A 24,514-nucleotide genomic window follows, 5' to 3' on the forward strand; every position below is an offset into this window, starting at 1 on the left:
TGAGTCATCCCTGCCCAACACCTCAAGTACACGCAGGTGGCTTGCTGTTTTATTACTACATTGTTACACAGAATTCACTGAGTGTACAGGCTGGCCGCAAAGACAATGTCCCTCCGTAGCAAGGTAGCTGCCGTCTCCATCTTGGCACCTAGCACAGGCTCGCCTACGAGGCGGGCTGCCCCCCTCAGCGAGCGACACATCTCGGCCAGGCGCTGGATGCAGCGGACCACCAGGCCCTCAGGGGTCCCTGACAGCCCCGCCAGTTCAGAGAAGGGCTGTGGGGGAAGCAGGGTGAGGACTGAATGTGGTAGACCTGGGCAGCCTCTCCCCAACCAGCCGTCCACAAAACCCCAGTTACTCACCATGCCCCGGGCCCACTCGTACACAACCTCGACCAGCCCAAAATTCAGCTCCCCCACAAATTCCTCCACTGTCTGGTTCAGGCCACAGGCCACCTGGACCTCACCAATCCGCTTGGCCACAGCCCGGACACGTTCCACTCCCTGCAGATGGGGAAGGAGAGGCTCAGACCCTGCTTCCTTCTCCAGGAGTAAGGAGGCCCAGGTCAAGGAAGAAGGCATGCCAGCTCTTAGAGGCACTTAACAGGGCTGGAAGGGGTCACTTGGAGATGGGGACTGGGAATGCGAGAGCCAAGAGGGGGGAAGTGGGGTGGGTGTCCCATACCTGTTTGAGGGTGCTTGGGAGCTGCTCCCCGGGGTCCCCAGGGCTCTGGCAGACCAGGCCGGAGAGTAGGGCCGCAATCTCCTCTGGCCGCAGGGCACTCAGAGCGTTGTCGAACATGAGCTCAGTGAGGAGGAGCTCATGGCTGCTCATGGCACAAGCCACCCGCCCCGCCAGCTTCACAGTGCCTGCCTCGTCTACATAACCCAGGGTTCGGAGCACCTGAAGAAAGATGGTAGGTGTTGGGAGCCTGCTATCTTCTCCCTCACTAGCCCCCCGCCCCCCACGGCTGCCCCTCCCACCTCTGCTCGCTGGTGGTACTCTGGGAGCAGCAGCAGTGACTGATCCGACAGCAGGAAGCGTAGTCGCTCCATCTCCTTCTGTATCCGCATTCGCTCCTGCAGTTTCAGGTACTGCAGAGAGCCACCAGCAGAAGCGCATTAGCCTTCCCCGTGCCCCAAGGCAGGAGGGCACCAAGGACGAGGGCAGAGATGGGGCTGGCTGGTCTACAAGGGACCAGAAGGGAAACCCGCACCCCCGCACACACACACCTCTCAGCTTGGGAGCTGGCGTCCAGGACCCTACCTGGGCAGAGAAGCGGGGGCTGTGCACACACTGAGCCCCCCAGATCAGCTCCTCCAGCTTGCGGGCCCGGAGCCCCCCCTCTACCACTGACACATCCTTGAGCTGCAGGTCATTGACAGGGTCAAGGGTAGGGGGTCCCGCTGGATAGGCCTGAGCCAGACGCAGCAGTTCCTGCACAGCAGTGGTCACGGCTGCAATGGGAGGATCCTTCCTGAGGAAGGAGCAAAGTCTTGAAACCTAGGGCAGAGTCTTTTCTTCCACAGAAGCCCCCGACACCCCAGCCACACCTCCCCACACCCCACTACATGGTCCCTCCCCAGAAAAAGGATCCCTCCAGCATCTCTGACTTGAATTTTGGTTGCAGCCTCTTGCTGAAGTCCTCCAAGATCTTTTCCCCATTCACCCGGAGCACCTTGGTGGTGATGGCGGCCACATCTCCTGGCTGGAGCTTGGCCACTGTGTGGTCACAGGGCCCTGGGAAAGGGGAGAGCAGGGTCAAACGTTACCGTGGACCCAGGCATCTGGCCCGCACTGCTGTCAGGAACCTGGACATCTGCCCCATGTTCACCTTCAGGCAGGAACAGCTTGAATCCCACAAGATCATCGGGGTAGGGCACATCTGGGGTGGCTGGTGCCCTCTCCTGTGGGTCCTCACACACAGGCTTATCACACAAGACTAGGGTGGTAAATACCCTGTTGGTGGAGTTTGAGGAGACCTAGGGAAGGGGGGGAGGCCAGGCCAGGGCAATGTAAGGAGCAGACATCAAAGACAGAGTGCAGAGAGCAGATCCCCACCCTCAGGCAGGGATCACGGAGCAACTGTGGAGCCCACCAACATGGACTGGTAACCAAGTCAGTCAGAACAGTCTTCAGAAGGGGACAAGGAGGTAGGCACAAAGGGGTGACAACAGGAAAGGAGAGCAAGGGGGCATATGAGTACACCGTTGTGACTACAAATGCCCCCAGCCAAGTGGGGAAAATGGAGATAGGGCTGCCTCCTCCCTCCTCCCCCTCCCTCCTCCTCCCCGCTCCCTCCCTCTGGGGTCCAAGTTTCCATTGCCCTCACCTGCAGGATCACACCCAATGTGTTGTGATACTCCTGATTCTTCACAACCACTACCCTTCCCGCTGAGAGAGACTTGAGCCCATTCACAGACTCCATGATGCGTCGCTGAAGAGTGGGGACGCACACAAAGGGGAGAATGAAGGAAGCATCACAGGGACACAGAGACTAGGCTGGGATTAGGTTCAGGAGCACCCAGAGTGTCACATTCTCTTCCCCCCTTCCTCCATCACCCCCCCCCAACACTCACCTGGATCAGGCTCCGGGTCTCTGTCAGTTCCTCCCCCCAGCTGTAATACTCAGGCAGGTCAACCAGTTGGCCAGTCGTGTCAGGTTCCTCCAAGGCCCCCAGTCTCTTGGTCAGTTCAGCTAAAGCCTGTTCATGGGCCTGGGTGGAAGTGGGGGGAGGTGTGAAAGGACAGTCTCCAAGCCCAGTGTGCCACCCTCCCCACCTGCACCCCCTGATCTCTAGATGTCCGCCCTTCCCAGCCTGGCTTCCCTTGTCCCAACAGCCTGCCCAGTATACTGGTCATCCCAAACTCCTCACCTTACTGTCCTTGCGGGATGGAAACTCGGAGAAGCTCCTCTTCATCATGTCCTCCACCCTAAGGGCATCCACCCGCAGCAGGTTCAGGATCATGGTGTACGTGAGTCGGAACTGGGACTGCAGCTGTGACGGCTTCCCCTGGGCCGGGTCAGAGAAGCCAGTGAGACTTGGGGGGGTCGGGCAGGGGGACCAGCTGCTCCCCAGCCAGCCCTCTGGGGACCAGTTCCACTCCTAGCAGATCTCATCCCCACTCTGCAACCATGGGACCCTAGACAAACTGCTTACTCGCCTTCTCTGCAAAATAAAGGGAAAAAACTAAAGAGACCCTCAAAGGTTCTACCTAGCTCTGTCTTCACAGTGACAAAAGACTAGAGATGACATTCAGTCTAATCCTCAGATATGCTCATTCTGACCTTGGTTTCTCCCAGGCAAAAGAAAAACGTACAGTTGACCCTTGAACACCATGGGTTTGAACTTCGTGGGTTCACTTACACATGGATTATATTCAATAAATATTGTATAGTCCCATAAGTATTTTCTCTTTCCTATAATTTCCTTCATAACATTTTCTCATCTCCAGCTTCATTGTGAGAACACAACATATAACACATACAACATACATATAGGTATGTTGATCAACATATAGGTGTTGATTGTCTGTTACCAGTAAAGCTTCGAGCCAACAGCATAGGCTATTAGTAGTTTTTCAGGAGTCAAAAGTTATACATGGATATCTGACTGTGCGGGAGGTCAGTGCCCCTAGCCCTACACTGTTCAAGGGTCAACTGTGGAAAGAAAGGAGAGGGGAAGAGGGTTGGAAGAGAGAATTCAGCAGGTGCCCAGAGCTGGGGCCCTCCCAGCTCAGCCTCATACCACCCTGGCTCACCATCATCATGCGGTGCAGGTCTGCCATCTCAGGCACACGGCCCTTGCAGAGCAGGATGACAGTGCCTGTGGGGTCCAGGCCCCTCCGGCCTGCCCGGCCTGCCATCTGCACGTACTCTCCAGGGAGCAGGTCCCGGAAGGTGGAGCCATCGTGCTTCCGCATGGAGTCAAACACCACCGTTCGGGCAGGCATGTTTACACCCATGGCAAAGGTCTCTGTGGCAAACAAGACCTGATGGGGGAAAAGAGTTCAACAAAGAGGTTCAACACTGACACCCAGCCCTGGTCAAGTGCACCCTACTTTGTAGCTGAGGCTAAGTAAGCACCAGGCATGGTCCCAGACGGTTAACTCACAGGATCTCACTTAACTTTCAGGGCAAATCTATAGCCCAAGCACTGTATTTTCCTCATTTTATCTATTTAACTGTCTACTTCTTTTTTTTTTTTTTAAGATTTTATTTATTTATTTGACAGAGATAGCGCACGCACAAGCAGGGGGTGCAGCAGACAGGGGGAGAGGGAGAAGCAGACTTCCCGCAGAGCAGGGAGCCCGACGCGGGGCTCGATCCCAGGACCCTGGGATCATGACCTGAGCCGAAGGCAAACGCTTAACCGATTGAGCCACCCAGGCGCCCCTCTACTTCTTTTCTTATAACCCCCATAGCTCACTCCCATCCCCCGCACCATCAATCATCCCAGCGTAGAGTATCTTTTTGTGTGAATATATTCTTGCAGATTATATCTTGTTTTGAGTGCATGAATTTATAATCCACGTTAAAGGCAGTTATACCCTAATTCAAGAAGATATATGATAGGGCGCCTAGGTGGCTCAGTTGGTTAAGCGTCCGACTCGATTTTGGCTCAGGTCACGATCTCAGGGTTGTGAGATCAAGCCCTGAGTCAGCCCCGCGTTGGGCTCTGCGCTGGGCACGGAGCCTGCTTAAGATTCTCTCTCCCTCTGTCCCTCCCCCACAACTCTCTAAAAAATAAAAAATAAAAAAAAAAAGATATATGCACTCCTATGTTTATTGTAGCACTATTTACAATAACCAAGATATGGACACAACCCAAGTGTCTATCAATACATGAATAGGTAAAGAAGATGTGGAGTGTGTATTGGACTATTAAAAAGGATGAGATCTTGCCATCTGTGACAATATGGGTGGACCCACAGCACAGTATGTATGCTAAGTGAAATAAGTCAGACTGAGGACAAATACCATATGATTTCACTCATGTGGAATCTAAAAAACAAAACAAATGAATAAAGAATCAAACCAGCAGAATCAGACCTATAAATACAGAGAACAGACAGTTGCCAGAGGGAAGGGGGTGGGGAGATGGACAAAATGGGTGAAGGGGAGTGGGAGATAGAGGCTTCCAGTCATGGAATGAAGAAGTCACAGGCACAGAAGGCACAGCATAAGGAATAGAGTCAATGACATTATAACAGCAACGTATGGTGAAGGACGGTAGTCACACTTGTGGTGAGCACGGCATACCATGTAAACTTACGCTCACTATATAATCAGAAAACGAATTACCACGCTGTACACCTGAAACTAATGAAACATTGTGTGTCAACTATACTCAAATAAAAAGTAGTAACAAAATAAAGGCAATCATGCATCTCACGTTTTCTTTTCTGCTTTCCGCCACAGTATTTTCAACACCCCTGACTGTTCCTGTGGTTATAACTAATCCATTGTTTCCCACTGCTGCAGAGCACTGTGCGGCGCATCCCAGACAGTTACCTACCCACTCTAACAGGGAGGGCACCTTGGTGTCACCAGCACCCAACCACAAGATTATAGCCAACAAAGAAGAGTGGACATTTTCACTCATAGACCAGGGTGGGAACTTCTTTGTACTATATACCCAAAAATGGAATTTAGGGTCAAAGAATATATTATATATTTTTTTGCCTCAAGAATGCCAGATGCACTCCAGACTGGCTACACCTACATGAGGGTTCCTATAATCCTATAGTCTCCAATGTCTGGCAACACGTGGCGTTAGCCAGTTTCCTAAACGTTGCCAATCTCGTAGCTATAAAGTCATTTCTTTTTTTTAAAGACTGTATTTATTTATTTGACAGAAAGAGACACAGCGAGAGAGAGAACACAAGCAGGGGGAGGAGTGGGAGAGGGAGAAGCAGGCTTCCCGCCGAGCAGGGAGCCCGATGCAGGGCTCAATCCCAGGACCCTGGGATCATGACCTGAACCGAAGGGAGACGCTTAACGACTGAGCCACCCAGGCGCCCCTGTAAAGTCATTTCTTGTTGAGTATTTTAATTTGCATTTTTCTGATGACTAATAACTTTTCAGACACTTGCTAGCTTTTTGGGTTTCTCTTCTGAATACTGCCATACCTATCTTGTGCCTCTCCATTTTAAGATGGGAAAGCTAAAGTTCAGGAAGGTTAAGGAATTTGCCTGAGGTCACACAGCGAGTAAGTAGTGGAGCTGGGATTCACATGCAGGCAATCTGGACCCAGAGCCCAAGTTCTTTTTTTTTTTTTTTTTTTTTAAAGATTTTATTTATTTATTTGACAGAGAGATAGAGAGAGAGAACAAGTAGGCAGAGAGGCAGGCAGAGGGAGAGGGAGAAGCAGGCTCCCCGCCAAGCAGGGAGCCCGATGCGGGGCTCGATCCCAGGACCCTGGGATCATGACCTGAGCCGAAGGCAGCCGCTTAACCAACTGAGCCACCCAGGTGCCCCAGAGCCCAAGTTCTTAACCACCGCGCTGTCTTGTCTAAAGCTCTGCCCCTCCACCCTCTGGGCAGCCCTGAAGGGAGCAGCGAGTGCTCTGAGGAGTCCCCCTTCTACCAGTGCGTGTACCTTGACCAGGCCTCGACTAAAGAGCATCTCCACGATCTCTTTAAGAATAGGCAGGATGCCACTGTGGTGCACACCCAGGCCACGGTGCAGAAGCTCGGACATGTGTAGGACCTGCAGGGAGCCGAGGCCCATGGTCAGGAATAAGGTGGTGGAGAATCCTCTCCCCACCAGTCTCCAAGACCCCCCATCCACACCTGGGGCAGCTGGCGGTCAGAGCCACGGAGGCGAGCAAGGCAGCGCTGTAGGAAGAGGTGAATCTCACTCTTCTCTGAACTTGTGGTGAGGTCAAGGGAGGTGAGGCCCGAGGCTTGCTCATCACAGCGACCCCGGGAGAAGGTGAACACCACCACGGGCAGCTGTGCACGGGTGCGGAGGGAGGCCAGGAGGGATAGGTACACACCGCGATCCTGGGGAAGGGGGCAGAAAGGGGCAAAGGTTGAGTCCCTGAACCAGTCACGGCCAAAGTGAGGGGAGGTGAAACATGTCAAGTTGGACAGTGTTCAAAGCTCAAGTCCAAACCTCTGGAGAACGCAGGAAGAATGGACAGAGTTGAAACAGGTGGTAGCAGGTACAAAGCCTGCCTGTTCTCACCTGTGCAGGCCCCCCCTGATGCGTGGGCTGTTTGGCCCCAAAGGTCTGGGCATGTTTGCTCATCCGCTCCTTCTTGGCCTCCACAGCTGCATAGTACCTGGGGCACAGGGAGGATCGGTGATCAGTCACACCCAGTGGACCCAGCGCTGACTCTGCCCCATCTCCAGCTTACCCCTTTGTGTGGAAGGCGCCTCGGGAGTCCAGCAACAGAAAGAGCTCCCCCTGGGTCTTGGGGCTGTTCCCCGTGAAGAGATAATGCTCCAAGGGAACAGGGCGCGCAACAGTGCTGATCACATAGATCTGGCGACGTTTGAGTCGCCTGAGTGGGGAGAAGACAGCAGATCAGGGGCGAGAGTGCAGGAAGGGACGCACATCCCCACCACACTGCCCCTCTGGCTTCACCCAGTCTTTTCTGGGAGCCAGACTGGAAGGCTGTCCCATTATCCCACCTCCCAATGCACAAAATGCTCTGGACCCAAGTGGGGTCATGCAGCCACTCGAGTCGGACATATGCCCTGACCACCCCTTCCTCCTGTCCACCCTCAAGACCTGACCACTCTCCTCACTGCGGAAGTCTTCACCCCCTCCCCCAACCAAGGAGTGTTGCAGCCCCGTCCACCCAAGCATCCCAGGGCACGCATCTCACCCGATCCAGTCGGCGAACTCGAGGGCGTTGGGGACAGTAGCACTCAGAAGGATGATGGAGACGTGGTCAGGGAGCATGATGAGCACCTCCTCCCACACAACCCCACGCTGGGCACAGAGAGAGAAGACCGGTCACAGGCAGCTCAGAGGGGGCTGCCCTTCTGCCCTTAGGGAAGCGCAAAGGGTTCCATTTGGGGGCAAAGAAGGCAGTAAGGTCCCCAAAGGTGTGTGATCTAGGCCCACAGGAGAGGACTGCTGGAGTTTGGGGCCCCCCACGCCTCCTACCTCAGCATCATTGATGTAGTGAACCTCATCAAAGATGACCCACTCCAGGTCCCGGATGACATCTGAGCCACTGTACAGCATGGAGCTGGGGAGGAGAGGCCAAAGGCTGACTCCCCAGCGGCTCCTGACTCCACCCTGTTCTCAGTCAACATGCTGTCCAGAGCAGCCTCACCTTCCTGACCAAAAATCCACCCGTCTTGAGTACCTATCTCTCACCGAAGGATCTCTGTGGTCATAATGAGACAGGAGGCCTCTGGGTGCAGCTGTACATCCCCAGTGAGCAATCCCACATCCCCGAATGTGTTTCGAAAGTCTCGGAACTTCTGGTTGCTCAGGGCCTTGATGGGCGACGTGTAAATGGTGCTGGGAAGAGGGCGTGGAATCAACCGGTCAGTCCCCCCACAGACTCCTGGGTGGCACCACCTCTTCCACCCTGAGCCCTCCCAGAGACATGCCAGAGCTCAGGAGCCCCCCTTCTTCCCCCAAACTGCCCTCACAGTCTCCTGCATGACACAACCCCACAGAAACTGTGTAGTCCGACCCCTTCCAAAGCTAACGCAGGTCTTCCAACCGCTCTCCCCACCGCACCTTCCTGCTTCGCTCCAGGCCCCGTCTCGGTTTCTCCCCAAACCTCTCATCTGAAGGATGAGGAAGAGGTGGAAAGGGATGACAAGCAGAAAGGGTGCAGGAGAACCCAGGACCAGCTGGTGGAAGGGGAGGCAGGGGAGGGGACCTGTACCGCGTCATGTGTTTCTGGGCAAGGGCAATGGCGTATTCAGCCACAACCGTCTTCCCCGCAGATGTATGAGCCGCAACGAAGACAGAATCGTGCCGCTCCAAGTGCAGGATGGCCTGCTTCTGGAACACATCTGGCTCAAATGCCCACTGCGGGAGAGCGAAACAGATGGCTGCTGGAGAAGGGAAAGGGGCCCTCCTGCCTCCAGCTCCTGGGGCACGCAAGGTGGCTGTGGCATGCCAGAGCAAGGCAAGGCCGGGACTGAGGCCCAAGAATGACCTGGAAGGCATCTGGCCTGGGTGGGGAGAGGAGATGAGGGGAACAGTGTGCAGGAGGTAGGGGAGTATGTGAGGACTGGGCCACCCTACCTGGAAGGCCAGCTGGGGAATGAGGCGGTAGAAATCACCAACAGGGGAGGTGACATCCACAGGAATCGCCCACTGCTCCTGAGGCAGGGGTTTGGGGGGCTCTGGAGGGGATACAGCTGTGGATGCTTCCTGCAAAAGCCATGGGTAGGGGTGCTAAAGATACAGTCAGAGAGCTCTCCATTACCACCCCTCTCAAAAGACGCTACAGTCTTCGTCTTAAACCTAACCAAGCAAGCCACCCCACCCCACCCCCAGCCCTCTAATAAGGCCCCTTCTTTCCTGCCTCAACTGCCCAGAACCACCAACCTTCAACACTAGGTCCTCCAAGCTGCTTGCTCGGGCCAGGGAAGCACTGCAAGGGGAGGTAGAAACAGTGTCCCCTCTGGGAATTCCTGGCTGTCCCACTGCCTCACTCTCATCCTCATCTCCCCCACCCAAATCCAGAGGCTCCAACAAACGACTGAGGCTCAGCAAGCTGGGAGCTGGAGCTGGGTGATCTGAGGAGCAAGGGAAAAAGGGAAACCTGGTCACGTCCATCTTTGTTCTACAGGAGAAGGGCACCACTTCTCTGCCCCATCTCAAAGCTAAAACTCACCCTTTGGTGCAAAGTCCACACCTTTCTTGAAGCCAGGTGGAACAGTAAGAAGATCTGAAGGACAAGGACGGATAGAATCAGCACTACTACACAATGTCACACAAGTCACATGTTACTCAAACCCACAGGATGCCATTCACAGCACAGACGTTGCAAATGGGGTACTTGTGACAACTTTCCAAGAGGTGACAGTAAAGATTGTTATGACAAGGATGCCTTTTCCTAATTGTCTCAAAGGCACAGAAGGGCTAGCAGCAGCCCAATGATAGGCTTGGGCCCCTGTGTGTCAGGACCCAGACTCACAGCCCTACTCCCAAGGGTCCATCCTGACACCACCTCACCTTGCTCAAAGTCTATCTCCTCCTCAGCCTCCTCCCGAGTGCTCAGATCTATTATGGTGGGCTCATCCATTCCACCTGGGGAGAGGGTGGACAAATAGGGACTCATGGGGTAGGGAGGTTATGGGATGGGTGGGGAACCCTTCCCTGAAAATGGAGGGCACCCTCTCCTACCATTCCATTTCCACAAAAGTCACCTGGCCAGAAAGGGTACTGTGTTGGATTCCCCCACAGGGACTGGGAGATGGGCCCTGGGGGCCGGCGAAGAGACAAGGAGGTGGTAGCCGATAGGTTTGTATTCTCCAGCAGGACCTGAGGCAAAAGACCACAGCCCCAGTGAGGCTGAGCTTTCCTCTGACCCTTTCCCAATTCTGCCCCTTGTGGCCTCTGACCTCTTTGTAGCCCAGAATCTGGCCTGTGGTTGGGTGTCTTTGGGCCTGAAGGTCGGAGGGCACTGGGGCCCCCTGTGTGCCCAGGAGAGACCAGGGATCCATTTTCCTCTGCCATTTTCTGCAGAAAAGGAAAATAATTTTCAGGTGTTCTTTCTCTCCTGTCCCAGTTCCCTTCAGGGGCCTATCTCCCTAGTCCAGACCCCTCACCGGGTGGAGTGCTCCACACCATGCAGAGGCAACCAGGCTGGAGATGACAAAAACAACTGCTCTGCTTCCTGCCGCAGATCTGGGGCACAGGGAGGGAGGCCGTGGGGAAGCTGGTAAAGGACAAGATGAGAGGCATTAGGTAAGGAAAGAGATAAGACACAGACAAAAAAAAAAAAAGTGATGGAATTTGTGTTCAGTCAGAAACAGTAGACATTTTAGACCGACTAAGGACAGCCAGGGCAGAAGCAATGTTTTCCAAAGATTGTCCTGTTTTCCAGTGCAAACTACCTGCTACTGATTTACCTGCAGCAGCGATTACTAATATGTTACAATGCAACATAAAATACAATAACTTCACAATCTCTGGGATTGGGCTTAGGATTTGCATTTTAAAAAATCCCCGCCACTGGGACGCCTGGGTGGCTCAGCTGGTTAAGCGACTGCCTTCGGTTCAGGTCATGATCCTGGAGTCCCAGGATCGAGCCCCACATCGGGCTCCCTGCTCAGCAGGGAGTCTGCTTCTCCCTCTGACCCTCCCCTCTCTCATGTTCTCTCATTCTCTCTCTCTCTCAAATAAATAAATAGAATCTTTTTAAAAATAAATAAATAAGTAAATGTAAAAAAAAAAAAAAAGTCCCCGCCACTAATTACAAGGTACACTTAAATTTGAGAATCACTAGTTTTAGGAAAAGGGGGCCCCAAACTAAGGATGAGTCAGGGCCTCAAAGGCTAGCCGTCAACAAGCGCCTTGGTGCTTGGAGACCCAAGGTAACTCCAAAGAGAAAAGACACATTAGAAAGAGTAATTCTCAGCGCTCAGGTATCCCCAGCACTCCCTGCTCTGTCTTCACATGAGCTCTGACCCACAGCCGGTCCACTGGGCTGGGGTCTGTCCAGCACAAGGCAGGCCCAGATGACAGGAGTCCAGAGACAGAAGAATGAGGTTACGCTAGGGTCCAACAGTAAGGAGAGTGGTGGAGGGGGTTTGAAGTTCAATGTTAGGGTCAAAAGTCACTCACGGTGCTCTCTGGAGCCCCAGGCACATTCAGCAGCTCCCAGCGCCCTGTGCATCCCAGCTCCACCGGCCGAAGGGGCAGATCCAGGGGATCTGGAGGAGGCAGCACTACAGGGGGAAGGTCAGAGGTCAGAGGTTAAGGGTCACCCCCGGACTACTCCTTCGTTCCACCCCCTCCCCCTCACCGAGTCGCTCGGTCTCCATCATCTTGGAGCCACCGCGGCGGCCGGGCAGACCGGAAGTGCGGCGAGAAGCCGTGGAGTGAGCCCCGCCCCGGAGCGGGCGGAAGTGGAGGCGACTTCCGTCACACACCCCCGCCGGGGACCAAGACGAGCGCTACTGAGAGGCCGACCTGAGCTTGGAGGGGACGGCCGGGCGGAAGTGTCTAGCCCTGGGCCGCCTTGGTTACCGCGTTCTCCGCCCCTCGCTACGTCATCGCTCTGAGCCCGCTCTCCGCTGCCCGCGCGGGCGCCGCCCGAGACCGTGGGACCCCGGTTACCGCCCCCTCAGGTAAGGTCTTCTCCTTCTCACCCTTCGCCCCTTTTTTCCGAGCTTCTTCTCTTCTTCCCCTTTTCGTTGCTCTGAGAGCGCTGCGTGGGTTCCACTGCCTCCTGTGCCGTTTGGACCCCGCGGTTGCCATACCCCTAGCGGGGGTAGGGGGTGTCTGATGCCATCGTCTTGGCGACGGAAGGGGTGCTTCCCCCTTCCCAGGCCACTTGGTTCCTCAAAGCGCTGGTGGCCGTGGTTACTGGAGAGAAGAGGGAATGCTGATCCCGACGAGCGGGGGCTTGGACGGCAGCCTGGTTTAAGCAAGGGATAGGGAGAGGCAAAAGACAGGAGTAGGTAGGCCTGGAGGGGTGCGGTTGGGTACAGTGTGGACGGCGTGTGAACCCTGGGCGGTGACAGTGGAGAAAGATGTCTTGGGCCCTGCCCCTGAACCAGGAGCCACCATGTTGGTGATACCCCCCGGACTGAGCGAGGAGGAGGAGGCTCTGCAGAAGAAATTCAACAAACTCAAGAAAAAGGTGAGGGAGTGTGTGGGGGCGTGGCCCAACCTTTCACAGACTCTACACTCTTGAGAACACCTGGGGTGAGTGTGAGGGGATGGGGGGGTTCTTCCAGCTCATACCTGGAGACATATCTCCTCTCAGCGTAGCCTTGTAGCTGGGCTTTTCCCGAGTCTTGGTGTGTGCCTTCTCTTCTGTGCATTCTGCCGTGGAGTTGTCTTCCTTTTCCGTGGCTTTTAGTACCACCAAAGAGGTGGTAGTCTCCAAGTTTGTTTTGTCAGTTCTATCCAGTCTGTTACTGATAGCCCTTAGGTACCCAGTGTTGCAGCTGTCATCTTCCTATCCTAAATTAGTTCCTTTTCTTAATCTTCCAAATAGGAGTGAACACAGCCAGTTCTCCCAGGTGTTTGGAATCAAAATCTCATCTCTGACTTCTCCAGTTTTTGCATAGCCAAACATTTCCAAGTCTTCTTGATTCTTCCTTGGAAGTAATTTACTTTTTCGTCTGTATATCATAGATCAAGTTTTTGCTGACGCTCACATAGACTGTTGTAATGGTTTCTCAAGAAGTTTCTCAGTGGTTTTTTGGACAGACTTTCTTCATTCTTATTAAAATGAGCTACTGAAAACACAAAACTGTCTCTTTTTCTCAAAACCCGTAAGTGGTTTTCCATTGTTTATAGAACAAAGCCTTACCTTGGCATCCCTTTCTAGTCAAATGGAACTATTCACTAGTCCCAAAACATGCATTCCCAAAACCTTCTTATTTCTGCATCTCTGCCATCCTGTTTTCTTTGTCTAAAATGCCCTTTTCTTTCAATCTGTTTTGTGTAGATTCTACCCAGGGACCAGTTTAATAGCCATTTTGGCATCAGATAATCTTAACTTGGTTTCAGCTACAAGCAGTCTGCACCTCTTATAATCATTCTTGATAATTATCTCTAATCATCTTGTTTCTCAGGCTGTAAGTTTCTCGAGGGAAGGAACTTTGTCTCATACTTTTGCATCCCTCTGTTACAAAGTAATGGCGTGTCCTTGTTAAACATACAGGGGATGGATGGATGAAGCCCCTGAGAAAGGCACGTAGGCTTGTACTTCCTTGCAGCTTAAATCTTGGGGCTCTGGTCCATGGTTGAATTCCTTGTCTTCAACTTCAAAAACCTGAGACTCTGGAAAGCCTTTGGATACTGTGGTTTGGCTAGATTAAGTATTGCTGGTATTGTAGATGATCCAGTGGACCATGTGTGAGAGGCAGGGCTGCCTCAGCGTACCACTGCAGGGACACTATTTGGATTGTTTTCTGAGAAAGGTGTCCCCTGGAGTGAGGTGCCCAGGGACCTTGGGAGCAGAATGGGCCAGGGACCGGCCCTCACCAATCCCTCTCTTCTCACTCTCGTTCCCAGAAAAAGGCATTGCTGGCTCTGAAGAAGCAAAGCAGCAGCAGCACAGCCAGCCAAGGCGGTGTGAAACGCTGTGAGTGACAGGGGAGATGGGGATAGGCTGGAGTGGGCACCATGGGGCCAGCATCTCCCACAGCTTGGCCACATGATGCCCCCTTCCCTCACCACTCCAGCCCTGTCTGAGCAGCCTGTGGTGGACACAGCCACCGCAACAGAGCAGGCAAAGCAGCTGGTGAAATCAGGAGCCATCAGTGCTATCAAAGCCGAGACCAAGAACTCAGGCTTCAAACGTTCTCGAACCCTAGAGGGGAAATTAAAGGTGAGCACAAACAGAAAGATTGTTCAGGGGACCCTTGACTTCAGAGGGCATCTTTCCAAGGTGGAACGGACGTAAAATTTAGGGGAAAAATAACATCTATTCAGTCATGGGCAAATTGTCATACAGGTCTGAACTTCAGATTTCTTATCTGTAAAGTGAAGACACTGGCTGACTTCTCAGTTCTCCATTTTACACGCTCTGTGGCTTTAATCTACCACATATTTGAGCTCCTGGGTTTTGTCATTCTGAGGAGTTGAACAGGTTGAAGATGTCAGCGGGTTCAAGAAACCTACAGATAAGCTAAATACTCTTAAGTGTGTGTTAGATCATTTACGAAAGATACATAATCAAATAAGAAATGCACAAAGGAATTAAAGGAGAAGAAAGAGGCCAGAAGAAACCAAGAAGAGGGTGAGGGAAGAGGAACCACTTATCACACGGTTAGGCTGCCTCCTGCTCTCACATTGAAGTAGATCTCTACAATCTTCCCAGGACCCTGAGAAGGGGCCAGTCCCCACTTTCCAGCCGTTCCAAAGGAGCATATCTGCCGATGACGATCTGCAGGAGGTATGGTTCCCAGTTCTCTGTCCCTGGAGGCCTGGGGAATGAGGAAGATGAGAGACCCACATATTTGGGGCCACATGCCAGCAACTAGGACTCATCTTAACTGTCCGTGGTTTCTTTTGCAGTCGTCCAGACGCCCCCAGAGGAAATCTCTGTATGAGAGGTTAGAGAGCTAGAGAGAGGACTGGATCCCAATTGGAGGGAGTGGGGGAGGGTTGATTGCCTGGATCCTTGGGAGGTTTAGGGCTGGAGTGGAAGGAACTGGGGCTTCAGAGGGGGTGTTAAGTCTCCACAGGGTCTGGGAAGTTAAGGTAAAGACCCCGTTTGATCCTCACTGTCTGCCTCTCCCCAGTTTTGTGTCTTCCAGTGATCGGCTTCGGGAACTGGGGCCAGATGGGGAAGAGGCAGAGGGCCCAGGCGCTGGTGATGGTCCCCCTCGAAGCTTTGACTGGGGCTATGAAGAACGTGGTGGTGCCCACTCCTCAGCCTCCCCTCCCCGAAGCCGCAGCCGGGACCACAGTCGTGAGCGGAACCGGGACAGAGACCGAGATCGGGAACGGGATCGAGACCGAGATCGGGAACGGGATCGAGACCGCGATCGGGACAGGGACCGCGATCGGGACAGGGACCGAGATCGGGACAGGGACCGCGATCGGGACAGGGACCGCGATCGAGAACGAGAGGGCCCTTTCCGCAGTAAGTGATCTGGGCTGGTAGGAGAAGTGAAAGGGTTTAGGCGAGTCCTCCCAAAGTGGCCTCTTAAAGCAGAGGCTGAGGCGGGTTGCATCTTGTGACTGTGACTCCTGATCCCACAGGGTCGGATTCGTTCCCTGAACGCAGGGCCCCTCGGAAGGGGAATACTCTCTATGTATATGGAGAAGACATGACGCCCACCCTCCTCCGTGGGGCCTTCTCTCCCTTTGGAAACATCATTGACCTCTCCATGGACCCACCCAGAAAGTAAGGATGACTGTGGGGCAAGATAAGTCCTGGGAGGACCTGGGTTTGAGGGAAGAACACTGGCCTATCTCCAGCGGCCTGTGAGGCCTGCGTTTGGTTGGGTCCACAAGAGCCCATAGGCCCCCTACTGACCCTGTTTTCTCTCATCCCAGCTGTGCCTTCGTCACCTATGAAAAGATGGAGTCAGCAGATCAGGCCGTCGCTGAGGTTGGGACTTCCCAGATCTGTTCTTCCCATCCCTCCTGCTATCCTCATGTTTTCTCTTTAAAATACTGGGAGCCAGGAGAAAATCATTTCCTATTGACAGAGAAAGTCTCTTCCTAGTCACATGAGAAACGTATTCTCAGATCCTCACTCAGTCTATTTCTAGGGTGGCAACTGTTGGAATTCCTCCTTTGCTTGGTCTGCAGTGTGTCCCCCCATCCTTTGCTTCCTCCCCTCTTCTGCCCCAGCTCAACGGGACCCAGGTGGAGTCCGTACAGCTCAAAGTCAGCATTGCCCGCAAACAGCCCATGCTGGATGCTGCCACTGGCAAGTCTGTCTGGGGCTCCCTTGGTAAGAACGGATTCCTCCTCCTTCATCCTGTTCCCCACAGCTCACCCCTTCTGTTTGTTCCCCTGCATGTCCCAGGATCCCATAGAGGTGATAGAGGCCTGGATCTGTGTGGAGGCCGTGGAATGGGAATGAGAATTGTCAGGCCTTCTGTCAGTTAGAGGTGGGAGAAGATGGAGAGGAAAAGATTGAGACAACAACTCCCAAAGCAGTAACTGGAATAGGGAAGAAAGTAGAAGTAAGGGAGGTTGGTGAAGAAGATGAGCATCTCACATGGCTTTGTTCATTTTGAGATGGAGTGTAGTTGGTTTTATAAAATAGGCATTTGAAATTAGAGATCTGGAACTTACTTAGGTGTGAAGTGAAGAATGAAAACATGGATCAGAGTCCCCTGTATCACAGAGTGGCTGCAAAATGGTAGTATCCTCATGGGAGACTGAATTTGGGGAAAAGAATTACCCAGGCCTTGGCATGGGGAATATTCAGGGAGCAGCCATTAAAGCCAAAGGACCCAAGCTTTGGAAGCAGGGGAGTGATCAGCGGTGTCAGGGTGCAGAGAGATCCAAGAGAATGAAGGCTGGTTTGGGGTGAGTCACTCTAGCCCCAGAAAGGCAGGGATGAAATCCTTGGAGAAGGGGTGAAGAGAGGGACACGTCAACGTAGGGAGGAAAAAAGAAGGGGAGGGAACAGCTTGAGGCTTGAGGAAGAATACTTTGGGTCAAAGCTGCACCCAGAATGGTTCTCCCACTGGGGCCAGTAGCATTTCTTAGTTTAGTGCAAATAGCCCACTATACCTGTTGGTTTTCCTGGCAAAGGAGTAGGCAGAAAGGTGTGTTCAGAGCAAGAGCAGCCCTCCAGACGAAAGGAAGGAACAAGAAAATGACTAGCATGTCAACAAAGGCCTACGGAGATTTTCTAGTGGGTTAACATCATTCAGTTGTCTCAACAATAATATCTGGGATGATTCTAAGAACCAAATATCCATTACGGTATCTGCATGGGCCGCAGTAACAGCATAGGCTCCTTGCTTCAGGGCTGGGTCGGTAGCCCTGAGGGGGCTGAAGGGAGCCAGGCCATCCTGGCCACCAGAGGGCAGCATTGAAATTGGGCTTCCAGGGCGCCTGGGTGGCTCAGTTGGTTAAGCGACTGCCTTCGGCTCAGGTCATGATCCTGGAGTCCCGGGATCGAGTCCCGCATCGGGCTCCCTGCTCAGCGAGGAGCCTGCTTCTCCCTCTGACCCTCCCCCCTCTCATGCTCTCTATCTCATTCTCTCTCTCATATAAATAAATAAAATCTTTAAAAAAAAAAAAGAAAGAAAGAAATTGGGCTTCCAAGGGCCAGAGGCCAGGAGGGAGCTGGAAGAGTCTCTGGCCTCAGTAGTGCTCAGACACAGTGCTTCAGAACTCAACCAATCCTTTCCTCCTTCCCCAGCTGTCCAGAACAGCCCTAAGGGTTGCCACCGGGACAAGAGGACCCAGATTGTCTACAGCGATGATGTCTACAAGGAAAACCTTGTGGATGGCTTCTAGGGAATGGAGCTGGATTCCGTGTGCCTCATCTGCGCCAACACTGGTCTCAGTAAAACACTGAGGTGGAAGCTCACACATCTCCCTCAGCCTCTGGTTTTTCAGCACCTGGGATTGGGGTTGAGCCTTTAAAAACGGCTGTTAGATTTTCTCTCAGTTGTAACACATGGCCAGTGCACGTTCCCCTCTCCCTTCCCCCAAAAGGATCTTGAACACAGGTATTGTCGCAGCTGTTTTAATTTGATCTCATACCCCTTTCCAGCAGGAAACCCCTTACAGAAAATCCAAACCCTCATCTTTGAGTTTGTTCTTGAGCCAGGGCAGCACTTGGAAGAGGTTGATGTGAAAGTCTCGGGCATGCGCAGGCACCTGCTGCCACCGCCTCTGGTCTTTGCAGACATCCACGACACCCCAGCTGATCACGCCGACCTGGACAGGGCAAGGGGGTGCCACGGATCACTTGGTAGAATTCCTTCCTGATCCCCCGAAACTCAGCTATTCCTAGTTGCATCTGAGTTGACCTAGAAGAATTAGACTGGGGACCCAGCTCAGTCCTGGTCTCTCTAGCACACAGGCCGGACGCAGGGCCTTAGCCGACCATTTCAAGGAACAGTTGTAAGGAGGCAGGCTCTGCCCTCCTCTTTCCAGCCACACCCATGGAGCTTTCCTGCTTTAGGGCCCATGCTGACCACTTGGCATCTCCGCACAGATAGGAGAGGGGAAACTCACTTGAATGAAACGACTCCTCTTGTGAATAATCAGGGGACCACCAGAATCACCTATAGGGGAGGAAAAGCTGTAGGGAGAGCGATTCTTGGGCTTCAGGAACATGCAGCATGATCAAAGAGCCTTTTCTTACCTCTGCAAGTATTGGGGTCAGCATAAGGATTCACCCCTCCAGTGCAAAGGAATCTGGGGGTGACCACTTCAGAGATGTCTTTAACTTTGTCATAGCCTGTGGCATATCGAGCATCTCTCTCACAGCTGGCTTTCTATAGGTGAGGAGGAGAAAGGGGTGATGAATAGAGCATGCTCAGGAAGAATTGGGGCCTAGAAGACCTGCTTAGAATCCCATATTCCTCACCTTGTCCCCATTCTTGATGTAGACCTCCTTCCGAACTAGCATCTTCTTCCCATCTTTGGATAACTCTGACACAAACATAGCTTTGATATCCTTTGCAGGGAGCAGCTCTTGCACTGGACAAATGGACAGGCTGGGTCATTTTAACTCTCCCTCCCCCCCCCTCCCCCATCTCCCCATTGCCTTTGTCACTCAGCAAATGTCCCTCATTGCTTTCCTGTGAGCTAGGGATCAGGCTGGCCATCATCTGCTCCCACAGCACCCTGTCATGCCCCACTTGTCGCTTGGTACCGCTCCCTTGTGCTACTCTCCCTGAATATCTTACTCTGTTGCTGGCAAGTGGTTGACAGTGGAAGCCTCAAAGCTTGATTTGTTCCCTGGGTGCAGGGGAGACAAATGGGCCTGTTAGGAGAGATGGGGAAACTCAGGGACAGCACATTGGACTTGCCCCAGGCCTGCAGCACCCCCTTGCCTGAACTTTTCTCCTCAGGGTTCCAGAGGGCTCACCTGACAGTCTGGTCATACGTCAGCCTCTTCTTGAGCCTGATAAGGGCCATGTCATAGTCATAAAATTCATGAATGCCTTCTGCTTTTTTCCCATTGATGTTGTAGTTGGGGTGAAATAGGATTTCCTGTATCTCCAATTCCTGCTTCCTCCCTCCTAAGGTAGGAGAGAATGGGTATGTCAGGGCATCCCGCTTCTCTGCGGGCAGCCTCCAGCCTCTGCCCTACCCCCAAGTGGCTCAGTGTGCCAGGGACGGAGCTGCTGTGAGGCCCTGCGCAGCTGAAACTGGGGATTGATGCGTTGCGTCCTTACCCACGCTGACCTTGATTGAGTGTTCCTGATCATCCACTGTGAAACAGTGTGCAGCCGTCAGCACGAAGTACTCAGACACCACGGCCCCCATACAGGTCTCGTGTCCCTTCAAAGGGCGCTGGAACAGAATGGCAGAGGGGAAAGCTCAACTTCCCCAAACCCCACAACCTACCCCTTCCCCTACCCCCGTTTCTACCCTGACTCCCCCCACCGGGAGTCCCTGCCACCAGGACGCTGTGCTTACAGTGACAGAGATCTTGGCCTGCCACGGTTGCTTGTGGTAATCAGTGCCTTTCTTGTGCTCCCAAACCATTCCACAGAGCCCCAGCGTCCGGGTCTCATCTAGTAAGAAAGGAAAATGTGCTGAAAGGTGGGACACTTCATTTCCAGCTGGCAGCAGCCTTTGGGGGAGGGGCATCTGCAGGGTAATGAGGCCCGGAAGGAGAGGAAAGCCACGGGGCATTTGTTTTCCTTAACATTGTGGGCGAGGAACCGCGCGCTAGAGTGAAGCGAACTTGGAACTAAGAGATGGGAGACCTGGCTGCTTTCAGGCCCAACTCTAGCTGGCTTGCTGTCCCTAGGCTGCTCTCGACCTCACTTGCCCCACGTGTTAAACGAGGGACTTGAGAAAGCTCTGTGATGTCAGTCAGTCAGAGCTCTGTGATTCTAAGGTCAGGAAGCGGATAGTGCCAGGAAACAATGTGACAGAGAAGGAGCAGCAAGAAAGGCCTTCCAGACTGCCGAGGCTTCAGGAGGAGAGGCAGTATGAGTGACCTTGGGGTACCTGGGCAGGTTCATGACCTCTTTACAACCGCCTGATATCTTCTTACCAAGCATTTGGATGAAAACATCTTCCAGGTTTTCCATGTCCTTGACTTTGAATACATGTTGTTCTTGATCCTTCTTGGAAGCCAAAGCATTGATGTTCTCTTGGTTCACCAGAGGCCCAACCCCAAACACATAGATATCTGAGGGAGAAAAAGGGAGAGTGAGTGTCCACGCCCTGGGGACAGGAGCTGAGAAAGTAAGGTACTGGATCCTGGGCAATAAAACTCACCCAGATAATCCTCACGTGGGTTTTTGTGATCCCTCCCAATGTACAGGAAGTCCCGGATCTCATGAATAACAGAGACTGGGTCCCCACCCATGTTGTGCAAGCCTGTAGAAGAGATGGACCATGAAGGTGAGAGGCAAGTAAAGAGGGTCAAGGAAGATAAATTGACTGGAAGTAGTGACACATGGCTGGGTAAGCAGCTTGAGGGGATGGAAGTGACAGATCACAAAGAGGCTTAAGAAGGATTCCTCCTTGGAAAGGGTCACAGAAATGATCAACATGGTTGGGGCCCCGAGCAGCACTCAGGGCTCCAACCATGAGTCTAGCTTTACATGTGGACCACACACTGGTACGAAAGGTTTGGGAGTCCGGGGCACAAGAAGGGTCCCTTCTGACCATCAGTCATGAGGATGATAACATGGCGGGTGCGGTTCCAGCCTTCAAGGAGGGCATTCCCTGGCCAGCTCATCATGTTGTATACTTCCTGGAGGGCCCGCTTGGTGTTAGTCCCTGCCTTCAATTTGTGATCTGTGGAAAGGGAAGAGATCACCTTGCCTGGTCTTCTAAGTCATCTATGAACCCTAGAGGCCTATCAACAACAGAAACCCCACATCTTTCAGCTTTTTGAGTTGTCAAAACTGACTTCCCTTTGGCCACAAAGTGACCTTCTCAGCCCCCAACAGGTCCCCAGTGACCCATATTCCCCAGTGATGAGCCTGCTGTTCGACCACAGACTGCAAAGTGGTCTGCCCTGCCTCCCCATGTGGTCTCACCACCCCCTCCCCACAACAACCCTGAATCTTTTGACCTCTCTGACTCCAGAGTAACCTCCCCCAACCAGTCCCTTCCCTGACCTCTGACCTTCATAGCTGATTTGGTTGAGTGTCCTTGTGACCCAGTCTGCATCGCTGCTGTTATCATCTCTTACTCTGACCCAAACTTTGGGGATTGTGGCATATGTCACTAGACCATATTTTGGCTTCACCCCATAACTTGCCACCTGTGGGTTAGGGGAGCAAAGGGTCATGGCATTGAAAGAATACTATGGTTGGGAGAGGTCAGCAGCTTTTCTGGGACAGGGAAAATTATAATCAGAAACTCAAGGGCTGACTGGTCACCCTGAGGTTCACCCGGATGACTGGGTTAGAGGTCAAGAAACTGCTTCAAGTAAAAGGGAAGGAGGACAGAATAGGACAAGAGGTTTTCTGGGATCCTGTGGCTCAGAGGCCTGGGAACATCAGGGAACTAGTCCTGGCAGGGCAGAGTTCACATTCAGGGGGTAGGGGGCTCCACCTTTTCAATGAAGTCTCTGAGACAGTTCTTGGCCCTTGTGAAGTTGCCGATCCCAATGCTGTCTGATCCATCCAGCACCAGATAGATGTTCATGGAACCCGAGGGGTCCAAGACAATCTTCCTCTTCTGTTGTTCCCCTGGGTGCCACCAGAGAAACTCAGGCTCCAGCATGCATGGTTCTCCTGCCTCTTCATCCTCCCCCAATTCCCTGCCTCCCTCCCTTCTCTGCCTCCAAACCTGGGCTATGTCCATCCTCAGCATCGACTCCTTCTATGGTCTCTGTCAGGGAAGACAGGAAGGCTTCGGCTACCTCTTCAGGGGTGTCATACATAAAGGAGTCTGGGAGGGGTCAGAAATCAGGTCAAATGTTGGGGGAGTGGAAGAGGGAGGGTCAAAGACTCATTGACTGGAGACAGGGGATGATGGGCTTCCGGGGCGGGAAGGGCTCAGTAGTGAGGAAGTTCTACGGGCAGGGTTAGAAGTGAGGAAGGAGCTGAGTTGTGTTAGGGGGAGGAAACAGTGCTCTGGTATAGGGACATGAGGATGAAAGGGCAGGATCTGAACCTGAGGGCATGGGTCAAGGGTCACCTTGGCAAGAAGGCTCTGTTCCGCTCCAAGAGCCCCCTTCCTGGCATGTTCGCTGCTGGGAGCCACGCAGGGTGAGTCCCCGGTTGCAGTAGTAGGTGACACTGTCTTCAAGGCGGTACTGGCTGCCGACCTTCCTTGTGCCAATGGGGATGCCCGGGTTGGGGCAGTACCCCGCTGCAGAAGCATGAGATATGGAGGTGAGGGCCGGAACCTGAGGCCTGGATGGCACAGTAGAGCACAGGAGTTGTGGTGCCAGTTCCTCAGGCTGGAACATGGTCAGGGAGGGGATACCATCGCCGGGGGAGGGGCTGCTTCTCACCTCCATCATCACAGATGGCCGTTTGTCCATCCCACCGACCAGTTGCCTGGCAGGTGCGATTGGCAGAGCCCCGGAGAGTGTAGCCATCATAGCAGTGGAAAGAGATCTCATCACTCAAATTGTAGTAGGGGGCCCGGGGCCAGTATTCCCCATTCTCAAACTCCTGCGGTCTTGGGCAGTGAATTGCTTTGGGGGAGGGGGGACAAGTAGAAGTTACTGAAAAGGAAGGGCTTCTCCTGAGAGTATCCCTCCTGGACTCAGGGACCCTGTCACAGAGAAATAGTGCCTTTTTGGTCCCACGGAAACAGTGGCTATTGTCAACCCAGGATGAGTCCTGCTTCTCCTCGCTCCCCGTTTCTGAGCGTTCTTTTTACTGCTGGGGCTGCCTGGCACAGGGCAAATGCTCAGTGAAGATTCACTCCCTTCCTCCTCCCTCCTTCTCTGCTTCAGTTCTAGACAGTCCCTGCACTTGCTCAGCTTCCCCTGTTTACCTGCCTGGCCTCAACACCACTCTAATAGCATCCTAGTCTGGCCCTTGGCCACCATCTGCTCCATCCCTCCATTACCCCGTGCCCACCCTCACTGCCCTCCAACCTCTGCATTCTGCCTTCTTGACAATCTTTTGGTCTTGGGTCTGCAGGGCGCTCCAGGACCCCGTGGATCTGCAGGTGCGCGCCTGCACAGGGTACGGGTAGAAGCCAGAGGGACACTCGTACTCCAGTGCCTGGCCCTCCTTGAGAAGCCTGAAGGAGCCACCTTTGATCTCTATTCCCTTCAGAGAGCAGGTGCCTTGGGGCCTGTCCCCAGGCAATGGTGGTGTGCTCCCACCTAAAAAGAAAGGCTGCTGAAGCCCAGCCTCACAAGGCCAAGGAGGGGTGTTGGGGGTAGCAGGAAGGGGGGTGGTGACCCTCTCTTACCTCCAGACAAGAGGCCCAGCACCAAGGAAATCAGGCAGAGTTGGGGGCTGAGATTGCTCCCCATGGCAATGGAAGGCAGGAGAGAAACTGGGGTTGGGGGCCTATCCCAGCTTGTGCTGCCTGTCTGCTTGGCTCGGTGTCCAAGCTGAAACTTCAGACCTGGGCCTGGTCTCACTCTCTTCCCCTGCCCCCCACAACCTCCAGCCTTTTATGCAATCTGCATTCTGGCACTTGTGGCTCACCCCGCCCACCTGACCCACACCACTTTCCGGAATGTCCAAGAGGGAGGGCCCCACTGAGCTGCCAGTCAAGGAAATAGAAACTGCATAAGCCCTGCCCTTTGCT

General features: G+C 53.4%; 3 protein-coding genes across 3 annotated transcripts; 1 reads left to right on the forward strand and 2 right to left on the reverse strand.

The window, feature by feature from the left end:
* Window positions 1–35: 35 nt before the first annotated feature.
* SKIV2L (Ski2 like RNA helicase) lies at window positions 36–12,015 on the reverse strand. Its single transcript, XM_035030533.1, has 28 exons — window positions 11,958–12,015; window positions 11,777–11,880; window positions 10,759–10,868; window positions 10,552–10,669; window positions 10,357–10,471; window positions 10,163–10,237; window positions 9,822–9,875; window positions 9,533–9,723; window positions 9,227–9,355; window positions 8,862–9,007; window positions 8,339–8,485; window positions 8,123–8,207; window positions 7,839–7,945; window positions 7,365–7,511; window positions 7,193–7,289; window positions 6,796–7,008; window positions 6,602–6,712; window positions 3,763–3,993; window positions 2,877–3,014; window positions 2,580–2,717; window positions 2,333–2,437; window positions 1,835–1,982; window positions 1,614–1,740; window positions 1,267–1,477; window positions 984–1,094; window positions 685–903; window positions 363–503; window positions 36–275 (listed from the first exon to the last, which is right to left on the reverse strand). The coding sequence occupies exons 1-28, from the start codon at window positions 11,977–11,979 to the stop codon at window positions 75–77; spliced, it is 3,741 nt and encodes a 1,246-aa protein (XP_034886424.1). The 5' UTR covers window positions 11,980–12,015; the 3' UTR covers window positions 36–74.
* Window positions 12,016–12,099: 84 nt separating this feature from the next.
* NELFE (negative elongation factor complex member E) lies at window positions 12,100–18,318 on the forward strand. The gene is made up of 11 exons (XM_035030539.1): window positions 12,100–12,282; window positions 12,715–12,797; window positions 14,183–14,252; window positions 14,353–14,498; window positions 14,991–15,065; window positions 15,188–15,225; window positions 15,415–15,758; window positions 15,878–16,022; window positions 16,175–16,229; window positions 16,475–16,577; window positions 18,006–18,318. Exons 2-11 carry the CDS (start codon window positions 12,723–12,725, stop codon window positions 18,101–18,103), a joined length of 1,149 nt encoding a protein of 382 aa, XP_034886430.1. The 5' UTR covers window positions 12,100–12,282; window positions 12,715–12,722; the 3' UTR covers window positions 18,104–18,318.
* A 1-nt stretch (window position 18,319) lies between these two features.
* CFB (complement factor B) lies at window positions 18,320–24,470 on the reverse strand. Its single transcript, XM_035030538.1, has 18 exons — window positions 24,170–24,470; window positions 23,847–24,080; window positions 23,253–23,438; window positions 22,934–23,107; window positions 22,583–22,684; window positions 22,346–22,482; window positions 21,914–22,052; window positions 21,449–21,580; window positions 21,056–21,157; window positions 20,829–20,966; window positions 20,243–20,340; window positions 19,999–20,116; window positions 19,689–19,842; window positions 19,507–19,583; window positions 19,185–19,297; window positions 18,960–19,092; window positions 18,830–18,879; window positions 18,320–18,529 (listed from the first exon to the last, which is right to left on the reverse strand). The coding sequence occupies exons 1-18, from the start codon at window positions 24,231–24,233 to the stop codon at window positions 18,374–18,376; spliced, it is 2,307 nt and encodes a 768-aa protein (XP_034886429.1). The 5' UTR covers window positions 24,234–24,470; the 3' UTR covers window positions 18,320–18,373.
* Window positions 24,471–24,514: the final 44 nt, after the last annotated feature.

Source organism: Mirounga leonina, unplaced genomic scaffold (genome assembly GCF_011800145.1).
Source record: "Mirounga leonina isolate KUSES-001 unplaced genomic scaffold, KU_Mleo_1.0 Mir_366, whole genome shotgun sequence".
NCBI classification, from domain to species: Eukaryota; Metazoa; Chordata; class Mammalia; order Carnivora; family Phocidae; genus Mirounga; species Mirounga leonina.